This window comes from Neovison vison, chromosome 13 (genome assembly GCF_020171115.1).
Source record: "Neovison vison isolate M4711 chromosome 13, ASM_NN_V1, whole genome shotgun sequence".
NCBI lineage: Eukaryota > Metazoa > Chordata > Mammalia > Carnivora > Mustelidae > Neogale > Neogale vison.
In genome coordinates this window covers 5,813,042-5,840,657 of record NC_058103.1, presented here as the reverse complement: position 1 = coordinate 5,840,657, position 27,616 = coordinate 5,813,042, and the positions used below count along the sequence as shown (strand labels likewise).

The 27,616-nt window shown below is 58.3% G+C and overlaps 1 protein-coding gene across 1 annotated transcript; it reads left to right on the top strand.

The window, feature by feature from the left end:
- HHIPL1 (HHIP like 1) lies at positions 1 to 24,387 on the top strand. The gene is made up of 9 exons (XM_044230385.1): positions 1 to 270; positions 5,664 to 6,310; positions 8,876 to 9,019; positions 11,139 to 11,467; positions 11,929 to 12,055; positions 14,676 to 14,821; positions 17,251 to 17,332; positions 20,696 to 20,778; positions 22,873 to 24,387. The coding sequence occupies exons 1-9, from the start codon at positions 1 to 3 to the stop codon at positions 23,427 to 23,429; spliced, it is 2,385 nt and encodes a 794-aa protein (XP_044086320.1). The 3' UTR covers positions 23,430 to 24,387.
- The last annotated feature ends 3,229 nt before the right edge of the window (positions 24,388 to 27,616 follow it).

Here is a 27,616-nt window from a genome sequence, read left to right as displayed (position 1 = left end):
ATGGCGGGCGGGCGGGCCGGGCCGGGGGCGCTGCTGGCCCTGCTGGCGCTGCGGGCGCTCGGGGCGGCGGCGCACCCGCAGTGCCTGGACTTCAGGCCGCCCTTTCGGCCGCCGCAGCCGCTGCGCTTCTGCGCGCAGTACTCGGCCTTCGGCTGCTGCACCCCCGAGCAGGACGCGGCGCTGGCCGGCCGCTTCGGAGCCCTGGCGGCGCGCGTGGACGCCGCCGAGTGGGCCGCGTGCGCCGGCTACGCGCTCGACCTTTTGTGCCAGGTGAGCGGGCGCGCGTCGGGGCCTCGGTGGCCGGGCGGGAGGGCGCCGGGGACAGCCCCCGCCGGGCGGCGATAGAGGGCGGGCGGCGGGCTTTGGAACCGCGGGCCCCGGGCGGGGTCATCCGCGCGGGGCGGGGAGCCGGACTTTGCCATTCATTAGTTTCGTGACTTAGGCCTTCTCCCGGCCTCAGTTTCCCCTTGGGGAGCAAGAGGACCAGACACACCGATGTCATCGCTCCCTGGGAGTTCGGGGGTCCCCTCTGTTCCGGGACCTCCTGAAGTCAGCCCCTCAGTGTCCAGGCCTCCAGGAGCCCCGCCCTTATGGGGGTACCAGGATGGGAAGGCTTTGTCCCTCTCAGTGCTTCCCTCCCCTCCCACCCCCCACTGCCCCTGGGGAGGCGGGAACAGTCTGGACCTGCGGGGAGCAGGGAGCGGGGTGATGTGCTAGACTTGGGTGTGTAGAGGGGTATGGGGGACACTACTCCCAGTGAGGGCCCCTCCCCTGCCCTGAGGACACCATCTCAGACCCCCCGCCCCCTTCCTGGACCAACTGAGGGTTGCTCACACCCTGGGTGAGCCTGGCGGATGTCTCTGGCCCTTCCCGCCCCCTCCGGTTCCTGCTGTACCCTCTCTGGGAGCGCCCCCACCAGGCAGAGGGGCTCTCATCCTTTCAGACCACCTGAGGGACATATCCCTTTGGTGTAACCTCTCTGTCCCATCCCCTCTGAGGGCAGAGCCCCTGCTTCTGCCCCCACAGGACTGTGCTCTGGCTGCTCCTTTTCCTCCTGCATGGGTCTGATTCTGGAGTGACTGACCAGAATCCCTGGGGAAATGGAGTCGAGGCCAGAAAGCCCTTAGGCTGGCCCTGGCCCACTGTCCAGGCAGTGAGACCTAGGTGGAAGGGTCTTGCCAGGCAGCCTAGCTGACAGCCTGCAGCCAGCTGGGGGAAGGGCAGGAGGGCAGGCTTGGAGTTAGACTTACTGGGTTGATCCGGGCCCTGCCACTTCCTGGCTCTGCAGCCCTGGGGAGGTCACCACGGCACATCATTGCATCATCTTTAAAATGGGGGCACTCCTAGCCGTCCCTCAGAGTTGCCACACAGACTAAAGGGCACATACTCCGGGCTCAGTGAAGGATTCTGGTGGGATTTCTTTAGTGCCTCTTTGGCCTCCACTGGCTTCTCAGCCCTAGGCAGGGACACAGTGGGGCCCAGAGGCTGATTCAGAGAAAGCCCAGAGAGACTGGGACTTGCTTAGTGGTCACACAGCTCAGGCATGGCCATGCTGGGCACTTGGCGCACACTCGGTGCCATGTAAGTGGGCCATCTGGGTCAGAAACAAGAAGGCCTGGGAGTGGATGAGGAAGGGAGCCCTGGGGAGCACCAGAGTGCAAAGCCCCCGTGCTGGGCATCTCAGGGGAGCCAGAATGGTCTGGTCAAGCATCTCTCTCCCTCACTAGCCTGGGGGCGCCTTGGAACCTGGCCCTTCCCTGCTGTGGTCATACTCTGGTTCATGTAGCTACGCCACGTTTGGTAATTGAGCACTTACTACATGCTAGGCTCAGCAGGGCAAATCAGGTGGGCGGGTCCTAGGAGGAGGAAGGGAAGGGTCAGTCCTTCTACCCCTCCCTGCAGGAGGCTCTCCTGTTTCCTTGAGAATCTTCCCAACAGGGCTTGGCCTTGGGCAACCAGTGGTGGAATGGCCACTAGCCCTTTACCCGAGGCGTCTCTGAGAGTGACCTCACGTCTGGAGTGAACTTGGATGGGAGTGGAGGTTGGATCACAGTTTCTCTGGCAGGGAGGGCAGGAGAGTGCTGGGGGGAGGCCCATGATGCCTGTGAGCCAGGGCCCTGTCTGAATTCATCACCTCTTGATTTTCACTCTGGGAGGTGGCCACGGGCCTTATTTACAAGGTTCAGTCAATGACAGCCATAGGGAGGCGGGGTCCCATGGAAACATGCTGGCTCCCACAGTCCCCTCCAGAGCCTGCCCCCGTCAGGCCCCTGCAACTCCTTCAGGCGCCCAGAATGGCTCCTTAACTGGAGGGTGACTGTCCCTTGTGGCCCCTTCAGGCTCTTTCTGAGGGCTTCGCCCTTATCCAACCAATGCCTGTGTCATTAAGAGGAGAAAAGGCAGCTTGGGACACATGGCCCCCAGGTTCCTAGTGTGCACACCACGACCTTCCTGGATAACTGAGCTTGCCTCTCTGCATAACCAGAAGTCATCCAATCTGGTTTCTGATGGAAATCTATGTGGAACATCCCCTGCGGGCACGTGTACTGGACCAACGTTTCCCCAGAGCCTGTTAGGACCTGGCCCTGTGCTGGGTTCTGGGCCCAGAGGCAGTTGGCAAGTCACAAGCCCAGCCTCAAAAGTGCCCTTGTTCAAGTCAGGAGACAGACACACCGATCTTATCAGAACACATATAAGCCTTCCCAAGGGTGACTGAACACTATGGGGCATGGGGACAAAGGCTGTACTTTCCTTGGAAAAGTCCGGGAAGCCTTCCTGGAAGAGGAAACATTGAGAGTTCATCTAGTTTGAGCATTTACTGAACAACACATGCATCATCTCATTTATTCCTCCCAACAACTATGAGGTTGGAATTCCTTTCTCCTTTTACAGATGACGACGACACAGGCACAGAGAGGTTAAGGAACTTGCCCAAGGTCACACAGGGAATAGTAAGCTCAGTTTGCAGTACACTCTAACTCCAAAACCCTTCCCTTAATAACTCTCTCATATTGCCTGTGTTCTTGGAGCCCCACTGTGTGCTGGGACCCCACTGTGTGCTGGATGGTCTCACAGTCTGCGGGACAGATAGACATACCAAGAGATAATCAAGTCCTAGGCAGACAGACTGGCTGAGTCATCTCTCGCCATGGGGAGATGCCAGCACAAGTGGAAAGTTCACCCCACAAGCCACAGTTACATTCTGATGATGTTGTGTCTGAGGTGCGGACGGAGAGCCAGGAGAGCATGCAATAGGACCAGGGGTAGGAGTCCTGGGAGGGGGTCGGGGGAGTCAGAGAAGGCTTCCCAGTTAGGCCTGGAGCCATGAATAGGAGTTTGCCAGATGTGGAAATGGGAGAGGAGGAAGTATCCTCCCAAGAGAACACTGTATGCAAGGTCTCAGCCTTCCTAAGGAACGGGTGTAGACGATAGAAATTTTTGGGACTCAGGGCCGTGAGTCATGGATGTCCCCAGGCCCACAGTAGCCGTTTCTGGGCAGCAGGCTGTTTGCTTCCATGCTGAGTGGCCCAGGCAGCTGAGCAGTGTGATACTGTACCAGTTTTTCTTGGGTTTTCTCCTGCCTCTTCCACTGATCATCCTTGTCAGCAGCGATCACGACACTCCCCTGTCCTGTCCTGCTTTTGGATTGCTCAGCTCTGAGGACCACGTTTGCATTGTGTGTAAGTAAGAGTACACAGGCCGCGAGTAAGGGCTTGCCAGGCCCAGCGTTGGGTGCGTGGCGGCTCAAATTCCAGCCTGGCTGTCCCTGGAGGCCTCGGCGCTCCCTCTCTAGCTCTGGGCTGGGCTTTGACCAGTGGAGGGCACTCAGACTGGCTTCGAGAAGTCTCTTCTAGTCCTGTCGTGTCTCTGGGGCTGAGGACGGTGTCTGGCACACAGTCCGTGTCTGGTCAGTGCTTGCTAAAGGAAACACTGCTCACTAATCCGGGGAGAGCGGCGGTCCAGGCGTCATGAGGGCTGGGTCTGAGCCCTGGTGTAACCACTTCTTGGCACAGGACCTTCCTAGAGCCTCAGTTCCTCATCTATAGAATGGGAGCGCAGTGACCTTACCTTGCAAAAATTAAGTGAGGCGTGTGTGCGTGCCGACCCTGCCTAGCCCACTCAGAGCTGCCTGCCAGACATGTGGGAGGCTCCAGGGGGCTGTGAGGGAGACGGTACTGCGTAGCGACCTCGTCAGCAAAGGGTGACATGGGAAACGTGGTCCCCGTTTCTGGGCCCGGGACAATGGCTGACCAGAGACCAACCACACGTCGCCAAGTGGCCCTCAGCCTCATAGTAGCACGGATGTGCCAGGAGGACAAGGCCGTGGTGTGACCACAGTCGTTGAAAGGGAGGGCGTCACCCTTGGCCCAGGGCCTGAACACACACGCCAGAGGGCAGTCTGCCCCCTCCTGTCCCTGGAGGCCTCCTGCTGGAACCCAGCCTGGCCCTGCCAGCAGAGGGGGAGCGTGGCTCCAAGAAGCCATCCCCACCGTGAATCAGGACCTTCTGCTGGACAGGACGGAGGGCAGAACACTTTATCCATCAGCTCCCTCCTCCCAGGGCTCAAAGTTTTGCCCCAGGAGGCATGAACGCTCCGTATTCCAGGTCGTGCCCATACGGGTACTGGGTGGGGCCCCCAGTGTCTCATCAGTGGGGGACCCTCAGCAGGGGCCAGGGAGGCCGAGGGCGGCTGCGCCATCTGCCCCCAGAGCAAGAGGTCAGCTCAAGACCCCACCTGAGGTTTCTGAGCAAGGGAGGAAGAAAGGGCTGGGGCCCGCGGGGGACGGGGGTGGGACACGTGGGCAGGCATGTTACCAGCTTGCCACGAGCCAGACTCCACAGAGCTGGGGAGGGCGGGGCTGACCCCAGACCAAACCCCTACCCCTCCGCGCTGACCGAATGGCATTGAATGACACTGGGGGGGACTTGTGCCCCGGTCCCCCGTCTGCAGCACTCTTCTGTTCGTGGGCCTTTGTGAAGGTTGAGTAACGGAGGGAGCAGCGCCGTTCGCTGTCTAGGGCAGGTCAGGTAAGTTAGTGCCCAGCACACGCCCTAAGCACTCACTCTGGCCTCGCTCAATGCTAGGCACTGTGAGGTGCTGGGACACTCAGTGACCAGACAGGCAAAACACCTGCCCTCATAGGATTTAGGTTCCAAGGAAGATAGACAGTAAACACTCAGACACATTAAGTTTTATTATGATACCGAGTCCTGGTAAGGTTTTTGATTTGGGGTTTCTTGGGGGGGGCGGTTTAAGCAGAGTCGGAGGCTAGGAGGTAGTCGGGGTGGGAGATGTGTGCTCTCTGAGGAGCTGTCCCTTGAGTGGGGAGTAAGTCACGCCGATATAGGGCATCGTATGTAAAACTGTCTCGGACCCTTTCTGGCGCCCAGTAGGGGCTCAAGGTCAGCTGCTGCCGCTAGCAGTAATAGTAATGGTTGTGGCTGCTCGTGCCGACAGAAGCAATAAGGCAAGAGGAAGAGGATAAGGGGACAGGAGGGTGAGGGTTGCAGCCAGCGAGAAGTCCCGTGTTGCTAGACAGATGGCGTTGTCCCCACTTTACAGGCCGGCAGCCTGAGGCTCTAGCAGGTGGGTACCCGGCCAGCGGTCACGCAGCTGGTATGCAGCTGCCCACAGCATCCCGGGGCTGGTCCTGTCCCCGCAGGAATGCTCGCCATACGCGGCCCACCTCTACGATGCCGAGGACCCGTCCACGCCCCTGCGCACCGTGCCCGGGCTCTGCGAGGACTACTGTCTGGACATGTGGCAGACGTGTCGGGGCCTGTTCCGCTACCTGTCGCCTGACCGAGAGCTCTGGGCCCTGGAGGGCAACCGGGCCAAGTTCTGCCGCTACCTGTCGCTGGATGACGTGGACTACTGCTTCCCCCACCTGCTGGTCAACGAGAACCTCAACTCCAACCTGGGCCGGGTGGTGGCCGACACCAAGGGCTGCCTGCAGCTGTGCCTGGAGGAGGTGGCCAACGGGCTGCGCAACCCCGTGGCCATGGTGCACGCACAGGACGGCACCCACCGCTTCTTCGTGGCCGAGCAGGTGGGGCTGGTGTGGGCCTACCTGCCCAACCGCTCGCGACTGGAGAAGCCCTTCCTGAACATCAGCCGGGCGGTGCTCACCTCGCCCTGGGAGGGCGACGAGCGGGGCTTCCTGGGCATAGCCCTCCACCCCAGCTTCCGGCACAACGGCAAGCTCTATGTCTACTACTCAGTGGGGTTCGGCTTCGACGAGTGGATCCGCATCAGCGAGTTCCGGGTGTCCACGGACGACGTGAACACCGTGGACCACGGCTCGGAGAGGTGCTTTCCCTGGAGGGGCCCCGCCGGGGCGGGGGGCAGGGCTGGGATTGGGCTGGCGGGTGCCGGTACTCACAGGGTGGGCCTGCACCGGTCTTAAACCCTCCATCACACCCGGTGAGGGGGGCTGAGCCCGTGTTTTGGGTTTGGCACCCCAGGATCACGTCCAGACTTCTGGATCAGCCAGTGCGGGTGGTTTGTTTCATTCAATTCTCCTAGCGCCCGATGAGGGTAGCAGTAGGTTTCCCATTTCCCAGGTGAGGAAGTGGAGGCTTGGAGAGGTGAAATACCAGCCAGGCCACACAGCTGGGAAGCCTCAGAGCTGGAATCCAGGTGTGTCTGTCTCCTGAGCCTCACCTTCCACTTCCCCTCCCCCGGACCCTCTGCCCCCCCACCCTAGCAGGTGTATTCAGCCCTCTCAACATGAGCCCACTCTCTGTGTATTATCTGTGCTCCCCACTGTTTTCAAAACCACCCATGAAGGGCGTTTGCATCAGTCTGGGTCCAACGGGAAAATAAATCCCGTGCCAAGTAGTAGGTCAACAGGCAGGACTGGATACTGGGACTTAGTTCCTCAGGCATTAGAAATGAAAGAGCAACCTTTCATTTCAAGTAAGGTAAGCCTGAATTTCCCAACTGGAGGAAGCTGTCTCCACCTCTCGGGCTAGAGGGTCAAGGTGAGAATGTAGGGTTGCTAGAGCCCCAGGCAGGAGTGGGGGGCAGCTGGAAACACAGTGGGTCTGGGCTGGGGAGCCGGGGCCAGGGAGGAAGTACAGCTGCGGCCAAGGCTTGCCCAGCAAAGAGAGAGAGAGATGGGGAGAAATACCCTGGCTTCTCCCTTCCTCCCACCTTCCGGTCTCCTGCCAGTGCCTTCCATTGGCTGTCCCTAGCTGCAGGACAGCCAGCAAAGGAGCATGGGAAATGTAGTTTGCAGGATCTGAGTTGACTTAGAGAGCAGGTAGGGGCCGAACAGGACTGATCTGAGGCAAAAAGGCAAATAATGGCACACTGGACATTTAATAAAACTCTAAAATCTTGACATTGAAAGTATAAAAAGGAGAAGGAATCAAATAGGCTGGCTAACATGAAGGCTAATGTAGGTCTTGTTATGCAGCGTTAATTTTGACTGTGAGCATCCTGACAGCCAGAGCGAAAGGAGAAAGCATAATTTTCATTATCTGATACGAGGCTGAGCAACCTGTTCTCCAAGAGATACCAAGTTATCACATGGCTCACACCGAGAGACAAAGGGACAGAATGGATGTGCTTCATTGCTAACTTTTCAAAAAGGATTCCTGGTAAAAACAGAAGGTGGGACACGCAGTATAGAGAGGAGTCTATTTCAGAGTGAGTGTTCAGTGAGGATCCTCTGGGGACCTGTCAAGTACAAGCCTCGAACTTGACTCACACAGGGAGAGGTAGGGGCTCAGGGAGGGGCCAAGACCAAGTGGTCACCCTTGCCCAAGTCAGCTGTCAGTCCTTGTTCCCAGGGCTGGGATCCCCATGGTAGGTGGACGTCTCACAGTCCGAGCTGTCCTTTCCAGGGAGGACTTGGTGTCTGGGGCTCTGTTTCACCCCCCAAGTGTTGTATATTGGCCTCGATGGAGAGATTTCCAGTCTTGGTTCTGGAGCCCTTAAGTCCTAGGTTCAAGTTACTTGACCTTCCTGTGCCTTGGTTTTTCTTCTCTGTATTAATAAGAGATTAGTTAAGTCAGTGACCTATCCTGGAAAACCTAAGCAAACAGGGATTTGGCTACAAAGGAATTGGGAGGATCTGGAGAAAGAAAAGGGGAAGGTCAAAGTTACCTGAAGATTAGTAATTGTAAGAACCCGGGGGATCAGAACAGAAAACGTCTCTCTGCTGCTAAGTTTGCTGCTCCTGGTACCAAGATGTCTGGGTGGAACCCAAGAGTCCTTTGCGAGTCACTGTTCCCATTCCTGCAACCACCACTTCTGGAGGCAGTGCCAGAAGCCAGCGAAGTGTGACTTCTCCTGTCTTCTTGCCCTTCCACTCTCCACTGGAACCCTAACCAGAAGCCAGCTGGCTGGCCATGTAGCAGAAGGCCATGGCCTTAAAGGAGATCCCTGAGGGCTTGAGTGTGTAACTGAGCACAACCCACCCTGTGCAGCCCACCTCCTTAGAAATTACAGTACACAACGAATGACAGGTGTGTGTAGAAAGTACTCGTCTCATGTGGCTGGTAGGCAGGTAGCTATGATTAAGAAGAAACCTTTTGTGCCAGTGACTTGGGCACTGGGGAGGTAGAGGTGGGGAACAGTAGGAAGACCTGAGTTCTAGTCCCAGCCCTGCTACCTATGGGCTGTGTGACCTTGGACAAGTTGCTCAACCTCTCTGAGCCTCTGGTTCCTCCTTAGCACAATCGAGTGAATTATCCCTTCCCAGCCTACTAGACCCTTACAAAAATCACCTGCTACAAAATATATGAAAAGTCTTTTCAACTGCAAAATGGCATCCAAGAGAGAGGTTTTATTGGTGTGATCTTGTTTTGTGTTTTTGGCTGAGGTTGGTGTTTTTTTGTTTGGTGGGTGTGGCCTGTCTTCTTTTAGGATAATCCTGGAGATCAAAGAACCAGCCTCGAACCACAATGGGGGCCAGCTGCTGTTCGGGGACGATGGGTACCTCTACATCTTTACTGGTGACGGCGGGATGGCTGGAGACCCCTTTGGGAAGTTCGGAAATGCCCAAAACAAGTATGTTCTGCTTTGGGCTGGCCAGTGGGTTGGTTTATATACTCTTCTGCAGGGGGACTTCCTTCCTCAACCATGCAGCATAGGGCAGTAAGTAGAAAGGGCTTGGGGTCCCAGCTCAGTCTGCAGCTAGCCAGTGGGGGACCCCCATCAAGTCACGTCCACTCACCAGTTGGAGGGAAGAACATAATCTCCAGGGGGAGGCTTGTCATGAGGAGTAAAGGTGGTTGTGTTTGCGAGGGGCAGGCATAGAACCCACTTGTCACGGATGCCTGATAAAGGACATCAGAGAGCCTCTGGGAAGTCAGCCCAGCCCTGCTCGAATCAGAGGAAGGAAAGGGAGCCTTCCCAGACCAAATGGGGAGTGTGAGCTGGTCAGAGCAGGGCTGTATGGGAAACTGAGGCACAGGCTTGCTGTTGTACTTCTTGGTTTGAGCAGATGGCCTGCTGATCTTCTGCACACACACACACACACACACACACACACGCACGCACGCTGTCAATGAGGATATCTAGGGCAGCCTCTTCCATTCTCTTAGCAAAAATGACAAAACCTTCCTTAGCCCAGAAAGTAAAAATAGCGAGGGTGATGTTGATTACAGTAATTAAAGTGTTCGCAGTCCGTGACGTGCGCTTTCATACGTGACAGTGTAAGAATCCCTGCAGCCTTCTCATGTTTGGGATGTGTTTAGCGATGTAGTGGGGAAAATAGAAATTAAGGATTTGGGGATAATTGGACGGAACTTAAAACATTATTTTGCTGCTATGAGTTTTGCCCACTTGCATCATAAAGCTGGCTGCGCGGCGTGGGGGCTTAGGGTGGGATCGGATGCTTCGTGCCCAGCAGGCTGGAGCACGTCAGGGGGCTCCTCAGAGCAAGACATAAGAGACCACAAATGGGGGATTAACCATGGGGGCTTCCTGGGTGGGAGCCCCTTCCAGGGTTAAAGAAGGCACTGCTGAGATGTCTGATGGTGAGCCGGAGGCTTGGGTGCGGACACTGGGCTGGAATGAGGGTACACAGCGGTGCACACTGCTCAGTCCTGCCGGAAAAGCAGTGGGGCAGGGCAGGAATGGGGGGGCACTAGAGTGCTCAAAGCGAAGACAAGATCCGGGTGATAAGGAGGTGCTCTAGAGAGCTCTCCTCGCTCTTGGGGCCCCAGAAACGGATGTTGCCTGGGAGTGGCCCAACCAGCCCAGAGCTGCCTGGGGGAGTGGCAAGTTGTCCCCCTCCGCAGCCTGGGTGGCCTCATCTCTGAGGTGGGGGTGGTGGGTGTGGCACGTGGGGTGAAGGGCTGCTGAGGCCTGTCTGACATGGGGTCATTCTGCCCCCTCATGTCCTCGATGGTGAGAGAGAAAGCAAGGACCCCAGCCTTCCATTTCCTGCTGAGATCTGCAGCGTTTTCTCTCCCCGTCCCTGAGCCCTCCCCTGTACTTCTGCACTTGACTTCGATTACAGCCATTCACTCACCAAACACTGAATGAGCCCCTTTCACATTCCGGTCACTGTCTTGAGTGTTGGAAGAGAACTGTCCATCTGAGTCTTGGGGGAGTTTTCACTCCCTGGGACAACCCTGTAAGAAGACAGGAGGGAAAGGGAGCACTCTCACATGGCAGCGAGGAGACAGGCATGGGGAAGTTGGGAAGAGTGTTGTGGCCACGAGCCTGGGTTTCTGGGGTCCCGCTGTGTGCGCCGGATCCCAGCCCACCCTTTACTAGCCGTGTGACAACAGGGCACGTTATGTGACCTTTCTGAGCTCAGCTGCCCCATCTCTAAGAGGGCATCACAGTGGTACTCACCGACCTAAAAGGTTGGTGGTGAGGATGAGATGGGACAGTAGAGGGGAAGTATGTCCAACGCTTCCCGCTACCTGGCACATGAGAAGGTGCCCCAGAAATGCTGAATGAATGAATGCATGAATGCATGAATGCGGGTACCCAGCTGGTAAGCAGCTGGGGAGGACTTGAACCAGGGTCTCTGGCCCCACAGCCTAGGCTGGCCTGGACCTGGCCCGGCACCTTCCGTGGGCTGCCCCGGGTGCCCTGGGGTGAACCCTGGCGCTGGCTGAGCCCGAGCTGCGCCTTGTTCTCCCCCTCCCCCCCCACACTCCCGGGCCCGCAGGTCGGCGCTGCTGGGCAAGGTGCTACGCATCGACGTGGACCGCAACGAGCGCGGCCCCCTCTACCGCATCCCGCGCGACAACCCGTTCGTGGGCGACCCCTCCGCGCGGCCCGAGGTCTACGCCCTGGGCGTGCGCAACATGTGGCGCTGCTCGTTCGACCGCGGCGACCCCGCGACCGGCGCGGGCCGCGGGCGCCTCTTCTGCGGAGACGTGGGCCAGAACAAGTTCGAGGAGGTGGACCTGGTGGAGCGCGGTGGCAACTATGGCTGGCGCGCCCGCGAAGGCTTCGAGTGTTACGACCGCAAGCTCTGCGCCAACGCCTCCCTCGGTGACCGCGCCCCTGGGGCCCACCTCCCCGGCTCTGCATCTCCCCTCCCATGGTTGTGCTCAGCGACACCCTTGTGCCCCCCGCGCCCCCATGGTGCATCGAGACCGCCCCGAGCCCCTGGAGATGCTCAAACCCCATGCCATGGGGTGTGCGCCAGTGCCTGCCTTGGGACCTGGTGCGCCCCCATCCTGGATCTCCCCTCGCCTCTCCCTGCCTCCCCAGCGCTGCAGGGCTGCTCCTGGCTCTCCCTACCCACCCCATCCCTGCAGACCCATGCTCTCTCTTCCCCACCCTATCCAAGCCCTAAGCACCTTCCTCCTTCCTGAATCCGTGGGGCCCCCAACTCCAGCCCTCCCGGTGACCTCACGTCTCTTGCCCCTCTAGACTCAGACCACCTACCAAGCTCATTGTGGGGGAGGGGCTGCCCGTCAAGCTCATCCCAGCTTCTCCCCTCTCTGCAGATGACATCCTGCCGATTTTCGCCTACCCGCACAAACTGGGCAAGTCTGTCACGGGAGGCTATGTGTACCGGGGCTGTGAGTACCCCAACCTGAACGGCCTCTACATTTTCGGCGATTTTATGAGTGGGTAAGTGGCCCATGGGCTCCGGTGCCAAGCAGCTGCTGCCGCTGGCTTGCTGTAGAAAGCAGGGTACGGGTGCGCAGTGTGTGTGTGGCCGCAGGGGACACATGGTCATTGCCCTCTGACCCGGACCTCCGAGCGGGAGCCAAGCAGGTCTCCTCCTCTGGGAGGAAGTCGGGAGTCTCATCTCAGGAAGCAGCCTAACCCGCCCCCTGTCTCCGGATAGTCTTCCCGAGCCTTGCTGGCTGCCTCAAGCAGCGCCATGAAGGCTCGACTCCCAACCACAGACGGGAGGCTTGTTGACGTGCAGGCCCCTTGGTCTTCCCCTCCCACCGGACGGACAGTCATGGGCTCCAAGCCTGACCGCGGTGCTGGGGGGCAGGGAGGGCACAGGTGGAAGGTGGGGGCAACAGGAACAACTTCCTCAACAGACTCTGGGCCGCCTGGTTTCCCCGGAAGCCAGGACCTGCCTCTCATTTCACGGACTGACTGGGTTTCTGGGGAGAATTCCTCTAGAAGAGTCTGGAGAGGTCATTCTGCTGGGGAGGGGGGAGCTGGGGCTCCAGCCAGGGGCTGACTGGGGGGTCCCTGGTGCCTCACTGATCCAGCTGGGTGCTCCACGTAAAGATTTTTTTTCCTTCCTCCCTCTCTCCCTCCCTCCCTTCCTTCCTTCCTTCCTTCCTTTCTTTCTTTTTAAGTTCATGGGGTGCCTGACTGGCTCAGACAGTAGAGTATGTGACTCTTGATCTGGGCCATAAGTTCAAACCCCAGGTTGGGGGTAGAGATGAGTTAAAAATAAAATCTTAAAAAAAAAAAATGTATCTGAGATTGCTGCGTCAGATCCTGGCCCACTTAGTAGCTGTGTGACCTTGAGTCAGTTATGTCACCTCTCCGTGCTTCCGTGTCCTCATCTGTAAGAGGAAGATGATAGAGTACTTGCTTCCTAGGGTTGGAGGACTGGGTCAGTTAAGGCACATACACCACTTGGAATCCAGTTTGTGCTCAGTATCTGGTGGCTCCTAGTTATTCCTAGCTGGGGCGCCCGGCTGGCTCAGGTGGTAGAGCAGAAGACCCTTCATGGCAGGGTTGTGAGTTCAAGCCCCACACTGGGCATGGAGCCTACTCAAAGAAAAAGCAAAATTAAAAAAAAAAATTATTGCCACCCTAGCCTCTCCACATGAGGACACCTGAACAGGGTCCCCAGGAGTAAAAACAAGGAGCTATGGAAGCTCGAGGCTAGCCAGACAATTCCCATCTCTTGCAGGCTGCTGGTGTGAGATTGGTCTGTGGCCTGCACATGGCCAGCTGGGGCCGAGGGAGAAGCCTGACCTGGGCCTCTGGGTGCTGGGGCCTCTTCCCTTAGGGTCTGCCTCTCCCGCTCAGCTTTTCCATCTGGAAATGGGTCTAGATGAAGCCTGTCTTTCTTTCTCTCTCTCTCTCTTTTTTAAAAATGTATTCATTTGACACCGAGCACACAAGGGGGAGTGGCATGCAGAGGGAGGAGGAGAAGCAGACTCCCCACTGAGCAGGGATCCTGATGCAGGCTTTGATCTTGGGACCACTGGGATCACAACCTGGGCCAAAGGCAGATGCTTAACTGACTGAGCCACCCAGGAGCCCTCTTTTTTTTTTTTTTTTTAAGATTTTATTTTTTTAAAGTAATCTCTACATTTAATATGAGGCTTGAACTCACAAGATCAAGAGACACATGTTCCACTCACTGAGCCAGCCAGGTGCCCCAAAGCCTCTCTTTCTGTGCCTGATTCTCTTTCCCCCCTCCTGCTGTCCCCCAGGAGTACTGAAGCCTCCTGTCCACAGAGATTAAACTAATTTTGCTAGCTTTTCCCAAGCCCTTCTGCTGGGTCCGGCTTTGTGCCACAGTCAGGGCAACAGAGCTGAAAGCATCTTGTGCCCAAGTCGGGGAGACAGACCCATGCTTGGTCCATTCCAGTCCAGCCTCAGGGAGCCTGTGCTCGGTGCTGGGGGCTCCCAGTGCAGGGGCAGTCAGGAGGGCTTCCCAGAGGAGGGTACGTCCAAGCAGGGTCTGGTGACTGACGGGAGAAGAAGGGAATTAAGGGCAAGATGGGCATATTCTCAAGATGCCCGAGCTCCACCTTGTGCGGGAGTGGAGGCTGCTCCAGAGTTTGGCCGGACTTCTGATCACCAGCCCTGGAGAATTCCTCGGCTCCTGACTGCCTCCCGTGGGTCAGCAGCTGAGGCTGAGCTGACCGGGTAGGGGACAAGCTGGTCACCTTCCCCCGCCCTTCTCTGGTGCAGAGGAGGTACCCAGGGAAGGCTGCAGGCTGGGCCAGCTTTATGAGGGCAGCGGATCCTGACCATCAGACTACAGGGGAGTGTCGAGAGCCCGCACTGTGGGTTGCGGCCCGTGCGTTTGCCAGGACCCCGTGTTCCGAAGGCCCGCACTTGGTTTCATGTCCAGCTCTCACTGCCTTGAAATCCTTAGTACTTTTGGAACAAGAGGCCCTGCACGCTTACTTTACACCAGATCCTGCAAATGCTGTAGGGTCCTGGTTCATGAATAACACATGAGTGGGTGGGTGCATGGATGGCCCGTGGGTGGGGCTCCTCTGTCAGGCATGACCGCACAGCTCCTGCTTCTTTGCAGGCGTCTGATGTCCCTCCGAGAGAACGTGGAGACAGGCCAGTGGCAATACAGCGAGATTTGCATGGGTCGAGGCCAGACCTGTGTGTTCCCGGGCCTCATTAACAACTACTACCCTCACATCATCTCCTTTGCTGAGGATGAGGCCGGTGAGCACTCCTGAGGCCCCAAGGCCTCTCGTTCTGGGCCACATGCCTGGGACGGTTCCCCTGCCCCGTGGGTCCTCTGACCTGGGCGGAGTCCCGCGATGGAGTCTCAGGCCTTCTGGCCGGGGAGCAAGTGGGCAGCAGCCCGAGACCTCGCTCGGGTGTCGGTCCTCACCAGCCTGGGCTTCTGTCTCCTCATCTGGAAGGTGGGAGCACAGTCCCCACCCCCACTTCCTGCAGACCTGCTTCTGGGCTGTGGAGTGAGTGGACCAGGAAGGGGTTTGTCATGGTGGAAATGCAGGCAGGTGGGGGAAGAGTGTGTCCCAGACCTTCACTGCCCTGGGCGCCTGATGGCCAAGAAATCTGGCCTGTAAAATTAAGCCACATGATCTTCAGAAAGTGGGTGGACACCACCTTCCTGTTAGTGGGTTCCCCTTCAGGCTCTTGTATTTTCGTTGCAAGGAACAGGGAGGGAGGAGAGAGGATGAAGGGCCCTGGAGACTGGTCCTGCTCCAGCCCCTGCCTTTGTCCTTGGCCCTGATTGTCCCTGGACAAAAGCTGAGGGGCCCCCAGTGGGGCCTGGGGGATGCTTGGCAGGGTTGCTAGGCAACGCCCACCCAGGGGCCTTTGGAGGGGTATCCCCTGCAGGGCCCAGTGCCCAGAGCCCCCAGGCGTAAGTCTGGGAAACCTTTGTTGGATGACACCGTCACAATCTAAATTTTCAAAAGGGCAGCCCCAGCCCCCACTGCCCTCTCTAGCCCACTGGGCTTTGAAAGCCCTTTCTTTCGGTCAGTAGGGGGTTAAAGTGTTTTGGAAGGAGGTGCCCCAGGGGCAGGGCCTGGAAGGTGCAGTATCCAAGGGGCTGTTGTTCAGCCGTCTGAATGACATCAAGTAACCTTAGCCAGCAGGAGCCTCCTCGAAATCGGCCCAGGGACAGCACATGGCCCAGGGACAAGCACATGGCCCAGGGACAGCGTGCTAGTGAGCTTGGGCTGGCAGCCCCTGGAAGGCACAGAGCCCTGGGGTCCAACACAAACAAACCTCCCCCAGCCACCGGCTCTGGCTCTCCAGTTGTTCTTCTGACACTTGCAAATTGCAAAACAAGGACCTCTGCTGGCCCGCTGTCCTCCAGGGACAGTCTACACCTCAGAGAAGAGGACGGTGTGGCCTGGGTAGGGCTGGGCAGTGCTGGGTGGGGGAGGGGGAGGCTCCCTGCCTATACACGGCGTTGGGGGCCGTTGTTCCCAGCAGACGAGACTGACAGGCCAAGGAGTGGGCCTGGTGTAAGCCTGTCACTTGACCGAGGTGGGGCTGGGTGTCCCGCACTGGACCTGCCGCCCGGAGGCCTCCCAGAGCAGGGCCCTAAGCTTCAGCTTGGTCAGCCAAAGGAAGGCCCTGGAGAAGGGCATTCCATTCCAAGGTAGCAGCCCGTGCGGGAGTCTTGGGTCACTCCACGGGGCTGGAGAGTAGGTGTGAGGGCTGCACAGCCCAGGAGGGGACAGTGGCTCCCAGAGGCTTCTCTCCAGAAAGAGGCCCAGAGAGGGAAGTGACAGCCCAAGACTGCACAGCAAATTCATGCCTGTGTCTCTGGGTTCTCCAGCTGGGGCTGTCTTGCTGGGGTATGTTTGCATCCCCTTGGAGACCTATTAACCGCCCCCAGCCCCCCACCAAAGCAGGGCGGTGCTCCTGGAGGGGGGTCAGAGGTCCCTGAGCACTCAGCGCCCTGCTCCCCCCGCAGCGGGGTCCACCCCAGTTACACAAGTCGCCCCGCCAAGTGTCCTCGCCTTTCCTGAGATCCCTGGGTTCCCGGGGCCTTGACTCTTTGGCCCCACCCCCAGGCAGCCCTCCTTGACTGCATCCATCCCCACAAAGATGCTTTCCTCAGAGTTCGCAGCTCTCTGCCTGGCTTAATCTCTCTTCGGGGACGGCCCCCGTCTTTGTGAGAACTCTTCACTGTCTTGCAGAGAAAGAGGTGTTAGCATGGCTGAGCCATCACATCACACGTGGGCTGTGTCTGGGCCCCCAGGCCCCATGCGTCCTGCATGGGCGGGCTCGGGGGCAGCAGGCCTTCCTGAGTTCCAGGAGCAGCAGTTGCTGGGGAGCTGGACTGTGGACCCTCACTCATGCCCAGAGGGGTGTGCACTGGGCATAAGGCCAGACAGGGACGGGGGTGGGGTTGGGTCTCCAGGAGGAGGCCAGAACATGGCTAGGTCCAGGCAGAGCGGCCGGCAGCTGGGGACACTGTTGCCTTTCTCAGCCTCTGGTTTCAGCTCTGGGCACTGAAGGGCTTCACAGACCTCCTTGAGGTTGGGGTCCCTTTCAGAGCCTGAGGGGAGCTGGCCAGGGCGGGGCAGGAGGGCAGGGGACAGGGTCCTGGCCGGGGCCATATTCTAAGCAGTGTTCTCACTCCTTGCCTGGTTTCTTGCCCAAAGGGGAGCTGTACTTCATGTCGACAGGTGTGCCGAGTGCCACAGCGGCCCGTGGGGTTGTCTACAAGGTGATCGACCCTTCCAGGTGAGCCCTGCCCACCGCACTGCCTGGGCCCCTGCTGTCTGCCAGCACCCCTCACCTCCATTGCCCTGTTTTCCTCTCCACCACCCCCTACAGGAGGGTGTTATTCATAGCCCCATTTTTCAGAAGGGAAAACTGAGACCCAGAGTAGGGTACTGACTGGCCAGGCCCAAAGTGCTGGTGAGGGGCAGACCCAGGGCTCAAACCTGGATTTACTGCCTCAAATCTAGCTCTACTCACCGTAGGGGGTGCCGAGGATGCCGCCTGGGCCAGATAATCATGGGTTTGACCTCGCTTTCTGGCCTGCTGTCCACCCGACCCCGTCGTTTCTCCTCTCTGACTCACCCCCACCCCTCATTTCCTGGGCCACCCCACCCCTTGCTCCCCCTCCCCGAGCCCCCGACTTGCCTCTGAGACACCTTGATATCCGCCTGTCCCCACCACGAGGCTGCCCTCCCCCCTGCAGCCCCACCTCTGCCTGGGCAAACCAAACCACCGGCTCCTGTCTAGAACTCGCTGGGGCTTCCAGAACCCCTCCTTGGCCCTCCCAGTGCCCGTCTCCATCTGCTCTGCTTCTATGTAGAGCCGCTAATTCGGTGCCAGGCAGTGCTCTGACTCCTTCCTCGTAAAACTCCTTGACGTCTCAGCCGCTTCGTTTACAGAGGGGAAAATCCTATAAAAGTGGGCACCCCCTCCCAGCCAGAGCCAGAGCTGGACTCGGGACGGGCAGCTGGTTCCAGAGCCCTGCTCTAACCCCATGACTGCATGAAGTTACCCCTTCAGCCTTAGGCCTCACTGCCTCAGAGGGGCCTTTCCGGCCAGGCCTTGTCCGGTGCTCCCCATGGCTCTCACCACTCAGAACCCTAATCTGTACTCTTCCCCTGGCGGGAGAGTCTCCAGGGCTAGCTCTGCCCCTCCACCCCTTCAGAGGCAGTGATGGCCCTGGGCCTGGTCGGGAGCACAGAGCAGAGACACAGGCATGTTTAGCCAATGAATGGGTGATTGGGTTTCTCAGTCCTTCTCAGCCCTTTGAGTTTTGCTTCTCAGCTGGGCTCCCACCGCTTCGCGCCCCCATTCAGCACCTGGGCGAGCTGCCCCACGTGGGCACATCTGCACCCACCCCCAGCACTAACCCCCCCACCCAGGGCCCTCAAAGAATCCACTTACATCCAGCATTCAGCAGCCCCCCCGACGTGGACAGTTGCCCTAACCTCTGAAACATCCTGGGTTTGGAAAAATCCTGAAACACCACCACGCTTCCAAAAAACCGTCTTAAAAAATTAGAGTGGGTTTAGATTGATGGACAATTTGCAAAGATAGTTCAGAGTTTCCCATGTATCCCTCGCCGATGTCCTCTGTCATTCGCATCTTGGAAGTCATGGTATGCTAGTCACAGTTAATGGACCGATGTTGCCACATTTCTATTAATTACAGGATTTCTCTAGTTTTCCCTACTCTCCTTTTTCTGTTCTAGGATCCTCTCCAGAATCTCACATTTCTTGGTCATTACATTTTTTTAGCTTCCTCTGGTCTGTGACAGCCTCTCAGACATTCCTTGTTGACCATTTTTTTTTTTAACACAAATCTATTCATTATTGACATCATTATTTATCAAGAAACACATAAGGACTTCCTCCTTTCCTGCCTCCTTCCCATGTCCCCCAGGTCCCCTCTGGCTTTATCTGCTAGCGCCTGTGGGATTTATGACAATGCGGAGGACCACATGCAAACGTGGCATTTTTCTTTGTTCGTTTTCCCTATTTTGTGTAAACATTTCCACGTTGCAACATCACTCAAAAGCATCATCTTGAATGGCTGTGTAATTGGCTGGTGAGTCACTGGGCCACAATTACCTTACCCATTCCTGGGACATTAAGCTTATTTCCCATTTTTATTTTTAAAGAGTGCTTCTCTAAGGAAATATCACATATATGGAGCATGTAATTCATGCCGGATGCTGCCTTCGATCTACCCTCTCCTTTCCCCACGAGGCACCTTTCTTTCGCTGTTGGCTCATTCCCCCCATACAATTGAAGGGACCTGAGGCTTAGGGAGTTCTCCGGCTCAAGGGAGCCAGAAACAAACTAGACTCCGTCCCTTCCCTCCCTCCCTCCCTCCTCTCTTTTGTGTTTCTCTCTTGGAATGCATGTCTTTCTTTGCACCCTCAACATCCTGCAAAGAGGCTGCAGATGAACACAGGGAACGAAGAACTGGGGAGTGGGCAGTGGGCAAGGAGGGTGTGGGCATCCCTCATTGCCCAGACAAAACCACTGTAGCATTTAGCGGTGCATCTCCTACCTTTTCCCTAACAGAGATTTTTTTTTTTTTTTTAACATTATTTCCTTACAGAACAAAACCGTGCTCGGTCTGTTTGAAGCATGTGGGTATTATCTGGGCTTCAGAGCAAAACCCACTCTTTCTGCAGCTTTGGGAAGCCTGTGTGCCTGGCTGTGTTTCTTCAACCTCTGGGGGCAAAGACCCATACCCCTCCTCAGTTTCCCTCTTTGGCCAAGCCTGTCTGGAAGCCACCTCCTGTCACATCACATGGCCACTTCACCCCTCGGGCTTTTCCCTTGTGCTGCTGGAACCTACTGAAGTCTGGACCCACGTGGGCCAGTCCCAGAATAGTGTCGGTCCTATTCAAAGGCTCACAGATCCACAGCCAAAAGCTAATTAAAATGGAATTCCATGCCTTACTTGTGCCCCTCGGGGATGTCAAAGGAGACCCGATTCAGAGCCCTGGTAACCCTTCTCAGAAGCGGATCTCCTTCCTCTCTCTGAAGCCCCGCCCTCCAGGCCCCAGATCCTTCGGCTCTGCTGCCAGCCCTGAGGCTTTCTCCGACCCTTTATCTATAGATGACCTTACCTTTCACTCCACTGTGGCATCACCAAAATCCAGGGCCAGAGGAGCAGAGACCGAGAGCTCCTCAAAGGCCGTGGGGGTGCGGGGGCCAGGATGGGGCGTGGGGGCCAAGGTGGGTGCGGGGGTCAGGCTGCAGTCACAGTTTCGGCAGCAGCGGGGCTGGTGGTGGAAGGAAAGGGGCCGTGACTTCCCATCACGCTCCCAAGACAGCTCATGCTCTGAAGCAGAGGCGGCTCAGGAGAGGCTGAGCCACTGGCCTTCGGGCCCTTGAAAAGCAGATGCAGGCCGGACTCTAGGCAGAGCGTCATCAGGACTTCTGTCCTGGGGCTGCGCTCCCAAAGCCCTGGGGCCCCGCGGCAGGTGCTCCTCCGGTGGCCACCGTCGTCGTTGTTCACATCCCCTTGAATGCACAGGTGCCTGGCTACCAGGGGAGAGCAGGCATCTCAGGGACAGGCTCAGGGCAGGCTCCCAGGGTGGCACTCATGACCTCTGTGTGTTGGCAGACGGGCACCTCCTGGCAAGTGTCGGATCCAGCCTGCGCAGGTGAAGGTGAAGAGCCGCCTCATCCCGTTTGTGCCCAGAGAGAGTAAGTGCCTGCCAGCCGGGTCGCGGCGGGGGAGGGGAGCTCCTGCGACCAGGGCCCAGCTGCTCCTCCCCCGATGGGGGTCCTTCCGGCTGGCCCTGGAGGCCCTTTCTGGGCCCCAATGCCTAGCCCTGGGAATGGAACCCATGAGACGCTCAGTTAAAGTAGGTGCAGCTCCTTGAACCCAGACCATGGGTGAGTGGCCCCAAGGATGCTGCACGCCTCAGAAGGGACAAGTGACGGGGAGGGGTGGCTGGTGCCAGGGCAGGTACGCTCAGAGCCCTTGGGACAGACAGAGAGCGGGTACATGGTGTGGGAGTGAGGCTGGAACGAGTCATCCTAGTTGCAGGTGCTGTAGGGGGAGGGGCACCTCCTGGGGCTGCGGGAGGCAGGTCCTGTCTGATCGGTTTGGTGGGGAGGGAGGTGGGCGCAAACCCTCAGGACCTGCGGGCCAAGCAAGGCCACAGATGATGACCCCTGGCATCTGGGGCCAACCGAAAGGGTAGGCATGACGACGGGTCTGTTCCCCTGGGCCCGGGCTGTATGGGAACATAGAGCCAGGGCTGCCCGGCCATACAGGTCCTAAGAGAAGTGGGAGATGGATCCATCCATCCATCTGTCCGTCTGTCCAGTCACTTACCCCACACACGTGCTCCTGCAAGGGACAGACTGCTCAGCCAGACAGACAAGGTCCCTGCCTCTTTGGGTCGTTACATACAATCTCTCCATTTGTAAATTTTGGCACCTTTGGCTCAAAAGCTTAAAAATCACCCTGCAGGCCAAAGGAAACACTTCAGTGGGTCCATTGGCCCAATAGATAGGGGACCCGTTGGTTGACTGAGGAGCAGGGGAGCAGGAAGGAGGGAGGCTGGGCACTTGGCAGCTGAGGGTAGGTGACCCTGAGAAAGGGGTGTCCCCAGCAGAGGACAGTTGGAGGAAGGAATGAGCTCAGTGTTTGAGGAAGTTAATTCTAGCTGCAGCTGGTTTCAGGCCTGGACCAGTTTTCCATTCATTCAGCAGTTTCTGGCACTTTTGATAGTCACCCCTTCTGTGCTGGATGCTGGGGCCACCGGAGAAGTCAGACTCTGTCCTGGCGGGGACAGACAGAGGAGTCACTTACTGTCCCAGGGCTGTTACAGAAGTGTGTGCCAGCTGCCATGCCGACCCAGAACCGTGCAGGACGGGGGTGGGGCCTCCTGCAGGCTGAGGGTTGAGGCTGGAACATAGAGAAAGGTGCACTGGGGGTGGGGATGGGGGATTCTGGGCAGTTGCACCAGCAAGAGCCAAAGCAGAAGGCTCCCTGGCAGCCCGCGGAGCTGGAAGTCCTTCCCTGCATGTAGAGTGGGGGCCAGGGCTCAGGGAGGGGGAGCATCTGGCCCATGTCCCTGTCTCCTGGCCCTGACCTGTTCCTTGCCTTGAATCAAGGCCCTTTCTCAGCCTTCATCTCAACTGAGGTGGGGGGTAGAGGACTTCGGACTGGTGACCCTGGCTGGGGTCCCTCCCCATAGTAAGGAACTAGTCTGGGCGTTCACCTCTCCCGGCAGAGCGTCTCAGGCAGGGTGAGGTTTATCTCCGTGGCTGACCAGGGCCGGGTGTGAATGTCGGGGTCCGGCAGGAACAAACGGGGTCTCCCCTCGGCTCCCCATGCTCACTGTATCCAGGTCCTGTGGTGGGGTAGATGGGGTGCCCTGGACCTCATGCCGGCTCTGGTCAGTGTGGGCCCCAGCCCCCAGCCAGCGAGCAGCCTTGGGAGTGTGGAGTGGAGTTCCAGCCTGCCCTGACCGGCCCTTGGCAGCCCAGTTCCCATCCTGCCTGTCATTAGATCCTCAGCAGATTTTCCCCACCAGTGGGCCTCAGCTGCCTCAGCCCTAAACCAAAGACTGGAACCAGAAAGTGTCACTTGCCCCAGAAGCCCTCCTACACACTTCTCTTCCACTGGGCTCATGAGTTAACAGTGTGAGGGGCTGTTCCCCTATGCCTGCTTGCAGAGGAGGGACTCCTGGAGGGCAAGACTAGGAGTGCTGGGAGATCCCAGAAGCCGACTGGCACAACTGGGCGGCTGGGGTCCCTCTGACCGCAGGCTCTTCCTCTGCACAGAGTTCATCCAGAGGGCAGAGAGCACCCCACGGCCCACAGCGCGTGCACCCACCCAGGCGCCCCGCCGCGGACGCCCCACAGCTGCTCCGCCCCCGCCCACCCCCCGGCCCGCACGGCCCACCCCGCGGCCTGCACGGCCCACCCCGCGGCCTGGGGGCCGGAGGGGTGGCGGGGGGCGGCGGGGGCGACCAGGCACGGCGGACCCCTCGGCCTCAAACGGCGCGGTGCGCCTGGTGCGGCCCGCAGGCCTGAGTCCCGGCCGCGGGCGTGTGGAGGTGTTCGCGGGTGGACGCTGGGGCACCGTGTGTGACGACGGCTGGGACATCAAGGCGGCTGCCGTCGTGTGCCGCCAGCTGGGCTTTGCTCACGCCGAGCGGGCCACCAAGCGCGCGGCGTTTGGCGAAGGCCGCGCGCTGCCCATCCTGCTGGATGACGTGCGCTGCGCCGGCACCGAGCGCAACCTGCTGCAGTGCACGCACGCCGGCGTGGGCACGCACAACTGCGAGCACCAGGAGGACGCGGGCGTCGTGTGCAGCCACGAGGACCCTGACCTGTAGGCGAGCGCCATGCGGCCGGTCGCAGCCTGGCAGGGCTTCCCCGCCCTGAGTGCCCACAGCGCCGCACCACTCTGCGGGCAGAGGCGTCCCGTCTGTAACGCCGTCCTGTGGACGCCTGTGAGGTGCGTGCAGTGCTCACATGCTCTGTGTCCCTGCCTGTGTGTCTCCCGCAGACCAGAAGCCACAGCGTGTTGGGGTCTGTGTGGCCACGGGCCCCAGGTTTTCTTTCCTTACGTCCAAACATCTCCGGTTCGTGTAGGAATACAGTCTGGCCATGGACACTGAGTACTGAGGGCTACTACCTGTGAAGGGCAGACATGGTCCTTGGCCGCATTAACAGAGGCATAGCTGGCAGATTGAAGGAGGGGATCAGGCCTGACCTGCCCAGGGCTAGAATGGAAGGCCCTGGACCATCTGGAACATGGCCTAAGGAAGGTGACTCAGAGAGCATGGGCAGGTGGCCCAGCAGGTAGAGAGGTTCTGAGGAGAACAGGAAGGTATCCAGTGGGGCAAAGGGAAGCTGTCAGCTAGATGGGTCCAGGGTGAACTGTGGGCCATGGCCATCTGAGCAAGGAACAGGCTTGCCTGGGGAGGGGTGGCTGGGGGAGGGGTTTTCTGGATGACCCCTGGGAGAAGCCTCTTGGTCATCTTGGACTTCATCATCATGCTGGGTCCACAGGCGTGCTCTGGGGACTCCGTGGGACAGCAGCCACCCACCTGGGCACTCCAAGCACCGTGGCCCCCAGTGAGTGAGTGGAGTAACAGGTTTCTCTAAAAGCTATGTTGAGGCCACTGAAGCCACCTTGGTCATCTCCATCCCCACACTGTGCAGTGAAATCCCAGGGGACCCTCTGATTCCTCCAGCATCTTCCACCCCACCCCACCCCCGCAAATGTCCAGAAAGACTACTGATGCTGTCACCCGAAGCTGTGCTAAAAACGTGACTGTTTACAACCCCCTTCCTGCCTCCTCTTTCTGACCTATACTAGGGGCTGGAGATGGGGGTGGAGGAGGGGGCTAGGCCTGGAGCTTCCCTCCTGCTCACAGGGGGATGTTCCTTTGCCCACCAAGGGCCTCCATCCTGCCCCCATGCATCAAGTACAGTTGGGCTAAGCCTCTGATAGGGGAGCAGAGGGGATAAGCAGATGGTCTCTGGGCGGTGGGGACAGGGTATAGCCTATGTCAGGGTCTGTGAGGTCTCTGGGGGTGTCATCCCAGCCCAGCCTGTCCATTATTCTGAGAGCTGAGCCAGAACCCAGGGTGGTGCCCCCAGCAGAGACAATGGTGCGGGCGAGTCTTGGGGGGAGGGTCTCCTGGCTGCTTGCCGAAGCTGAGTGTGGAGTACAGGACTGCCAAAGAAAGCTCAGGGTCACCTCTCGGACCCCTCACACCTCTGCCTTGAGTGGGGTTGGCGAGGGCCCTGGGCCTTCGCCGCTTGCCTGGCCCCATGGAGCCCCGTGTGGAAACCAGAGCCGTGCCATTGAGCATGACCTGTGTGCGGGGCACCGTTGTGAGGACAGTGAGGCATGTTTGAACTCACTGGAGCCTTGGAGCAGCCCCTTCTCCTCCTCCTTTTACAGATGGGGAAACTGAGGTGCACAGCCAGGGAAGGGGGAAGCCAGATGAGAACCCACACAGCCACACGGCCTAGCTCTCGCACCTGCGGCACCCTGACCATTCGTTGCACTGCCTGAACCTGGGGCTGCCATGCCAGCTGTAAAGGGGGCTAGACCTAGGGGTTCCCCTGGGGCTTCTGTCCACTTTGGGCTGGGAAGCCGCTGGTGGAGACCCCTGCCTCCTCCCACTGCCCAGCAGTAGCTAATAGGCATCTTGCCCAGACACACAGAAATTCTGAACCATGCTAGGAGCTGGGAGGGCCGAACTCCTCACTGCATCTATGGAGAAAGGAGCCGGGGGGGGGGAGGCTGAGTGTCCCGGGTCTGTCCCAGATGGGGCTGAGCCAAGGTTAGAGCCCAGGGTGGAGGGGTGGCCCTCCAGAGCAGGGTAGTGCTGTGGCCATATCTAGTGGGGTGACCCAAGCTGTTGGCTCCCCAGACCCAGAATGGTGGTGGTGGTGGGGGGATCATAGACCATCTTCCTGGGGCTCCTCCGTGCTCTTCCCTGCCCTTCCTCACCCTGTCCAGGCCCTTCTTCATTTCAGGGCCTGAAGGCCACAATGCTATCAGGTGTGGCCTGGGAAGCGGGGCAGAAGTGACGGGTGTATCTCCTGCAGCTGTTCAACAGTGATAGCCTGAAGTCACCATCTGGGGCTCCTGGTACCTCCCCCCAAGTGGTGGAGTGGCCCAGCCCTCAGCGGGGCCCTGTGTGTCACCACTGTTTGGCGGGCAACTGGGAGCAGTCTCAGGCCCTCCACTGCTCTGGGTGGGGCGCTCCCCCTGCTCCAGTCCCCTACCTCCTGACCCCTCAGGCTCCAAACAAGGCTTAGGCTTCAGCCTGTCTCCTGACAAGGAGGTTGACACAGGCTCGCTGTCCCTTAAATAGCAACAAGGGCGGACCGCTGACGTTTGCTGCACTCTCACTATGTGCCGGGCACTGCTGCAAAAGTTGTACTCAGTACCCACTCACTTCATTGTCATATGAACCCATGCAAGCAGTGTTCTGCTCACCCTTCATTGTGCAGATGTGGAAACCGAGGCCCAGGGAAGCTTTGTTATTTGCTTAATGTCATATAGTCAATATTTGACTATATGAAAAGTAGGCAGGAGGGTCCTGGAGCCCCAGCTTTGGACTGTCACCCTGCTGCCTGAAGAGCATCGAATTCAGTGCCCCCCCTTCCCATTGGCCCCTGTCATTGGGTAGATGGGGACACAAACCCAGAGAGTGACAGAGTTAGCTTCAGACTCCTTGTCCAGTGCTCCTTTCACTCCACTGCCTACAGCTGCCAAGGGAGCATTCACAAGTGACTCAGTCCCTGGGGACTTTGATCCAGCCTCGGAGTCCTTCAGTGTCTCTGGGGATAGGGGCTGACCCTGGCCAAGTCTCCCTTTGGAGCCTTGGATCAGCCTCGGCCATCACCCCCCATAATCGGGCTTCCAGTCAGCAGTTAGAGTAACCTCTCAGAACCTGGCCCAGAGAGGGGCTGCTTCTACCCAGCATCACACAGCTTAGTTCTTGAGCCCTTGGAGTCCAGTGTTGCGGGGATGTCCAGGGGTGGCCGGCACCCAGGACGGCATCTGGGGTGTCAGCCTCGGGTAGCAACACCCCAGGTTCCTGAGGGGCCTCGCTTGTTCCTTGTGTGCCTGTCTCCCCCTAACAAGCCTGAGCTGGGCCAGGCCTTGTTGCTGTGTTCAGAGGAGAAGCAGCTTTGTACCACTTGAGGGAGGGCAGCCCCTTTAGAGCCTGGCTTCGGAGCAGCCAGCTTTCGGAGCCTGCAGCCTCGCCCAGCGAACCCGCTGGGGAACTACGTCTTCTGTCAAACGTGAGCAAGAAACTCTTGCAGGACTGGGGAAAGCACGAGGGGCTGGGGGCCTGTCAGAGTTTTTGACTCAGTAGATCCCAACGGGGCCGAGAATTTGCCTTGTGACACAGGATGATGCTGATGCTGTTGGCCTACAGGCCGCACTTTGAGAACCACCGTCTCTACCTGCACTGTCCGATAATATGAGCCACAGAGGTCATTTTAAATTTCCCAGTAGCCATATTGAAGAAGCAAAATGAAATAGGTGAAATTTATTTTAATCATGTATTTTCTTTAACCCAGCATATTCTAAAATTACCATTTTAACAGTTAATCCACATAAAAATGTTAATGAGATTTTTAAAACTTTTTTTATATGCAATCAGTGTAACCCAGTGTCTATTTTATGCATACAGAACACCTCAGTTTGGGCTAGCCATGTTTCAAGCGCAGGACTGGCACATCTGGCCAGTGGCTACCATATTGGAGAGCCCTGTCGAGACCTTTCTGGGGAAGGGCCAGGCTGTTGGCCACGTGCTTCCAGGCAGTGCCCTCTGCTGGCAGCTTGTAGTCCTGCCTGCCCAGGCAAAGGGCAGGAGACCCACCTGAGCATTGGGGTGCCCTCTCTCTCATCGCTCCCCATGTGACCACAGAAGAGCTGGGAGAATCAGATGAGGCGGCAGTGGGACAACAGTAGACTTGATACATGGGGAAGGGACACTGGTCAGGGGCAGGGGTACTCTGTTGAGAGAGATGCCAGGTGAGCCCC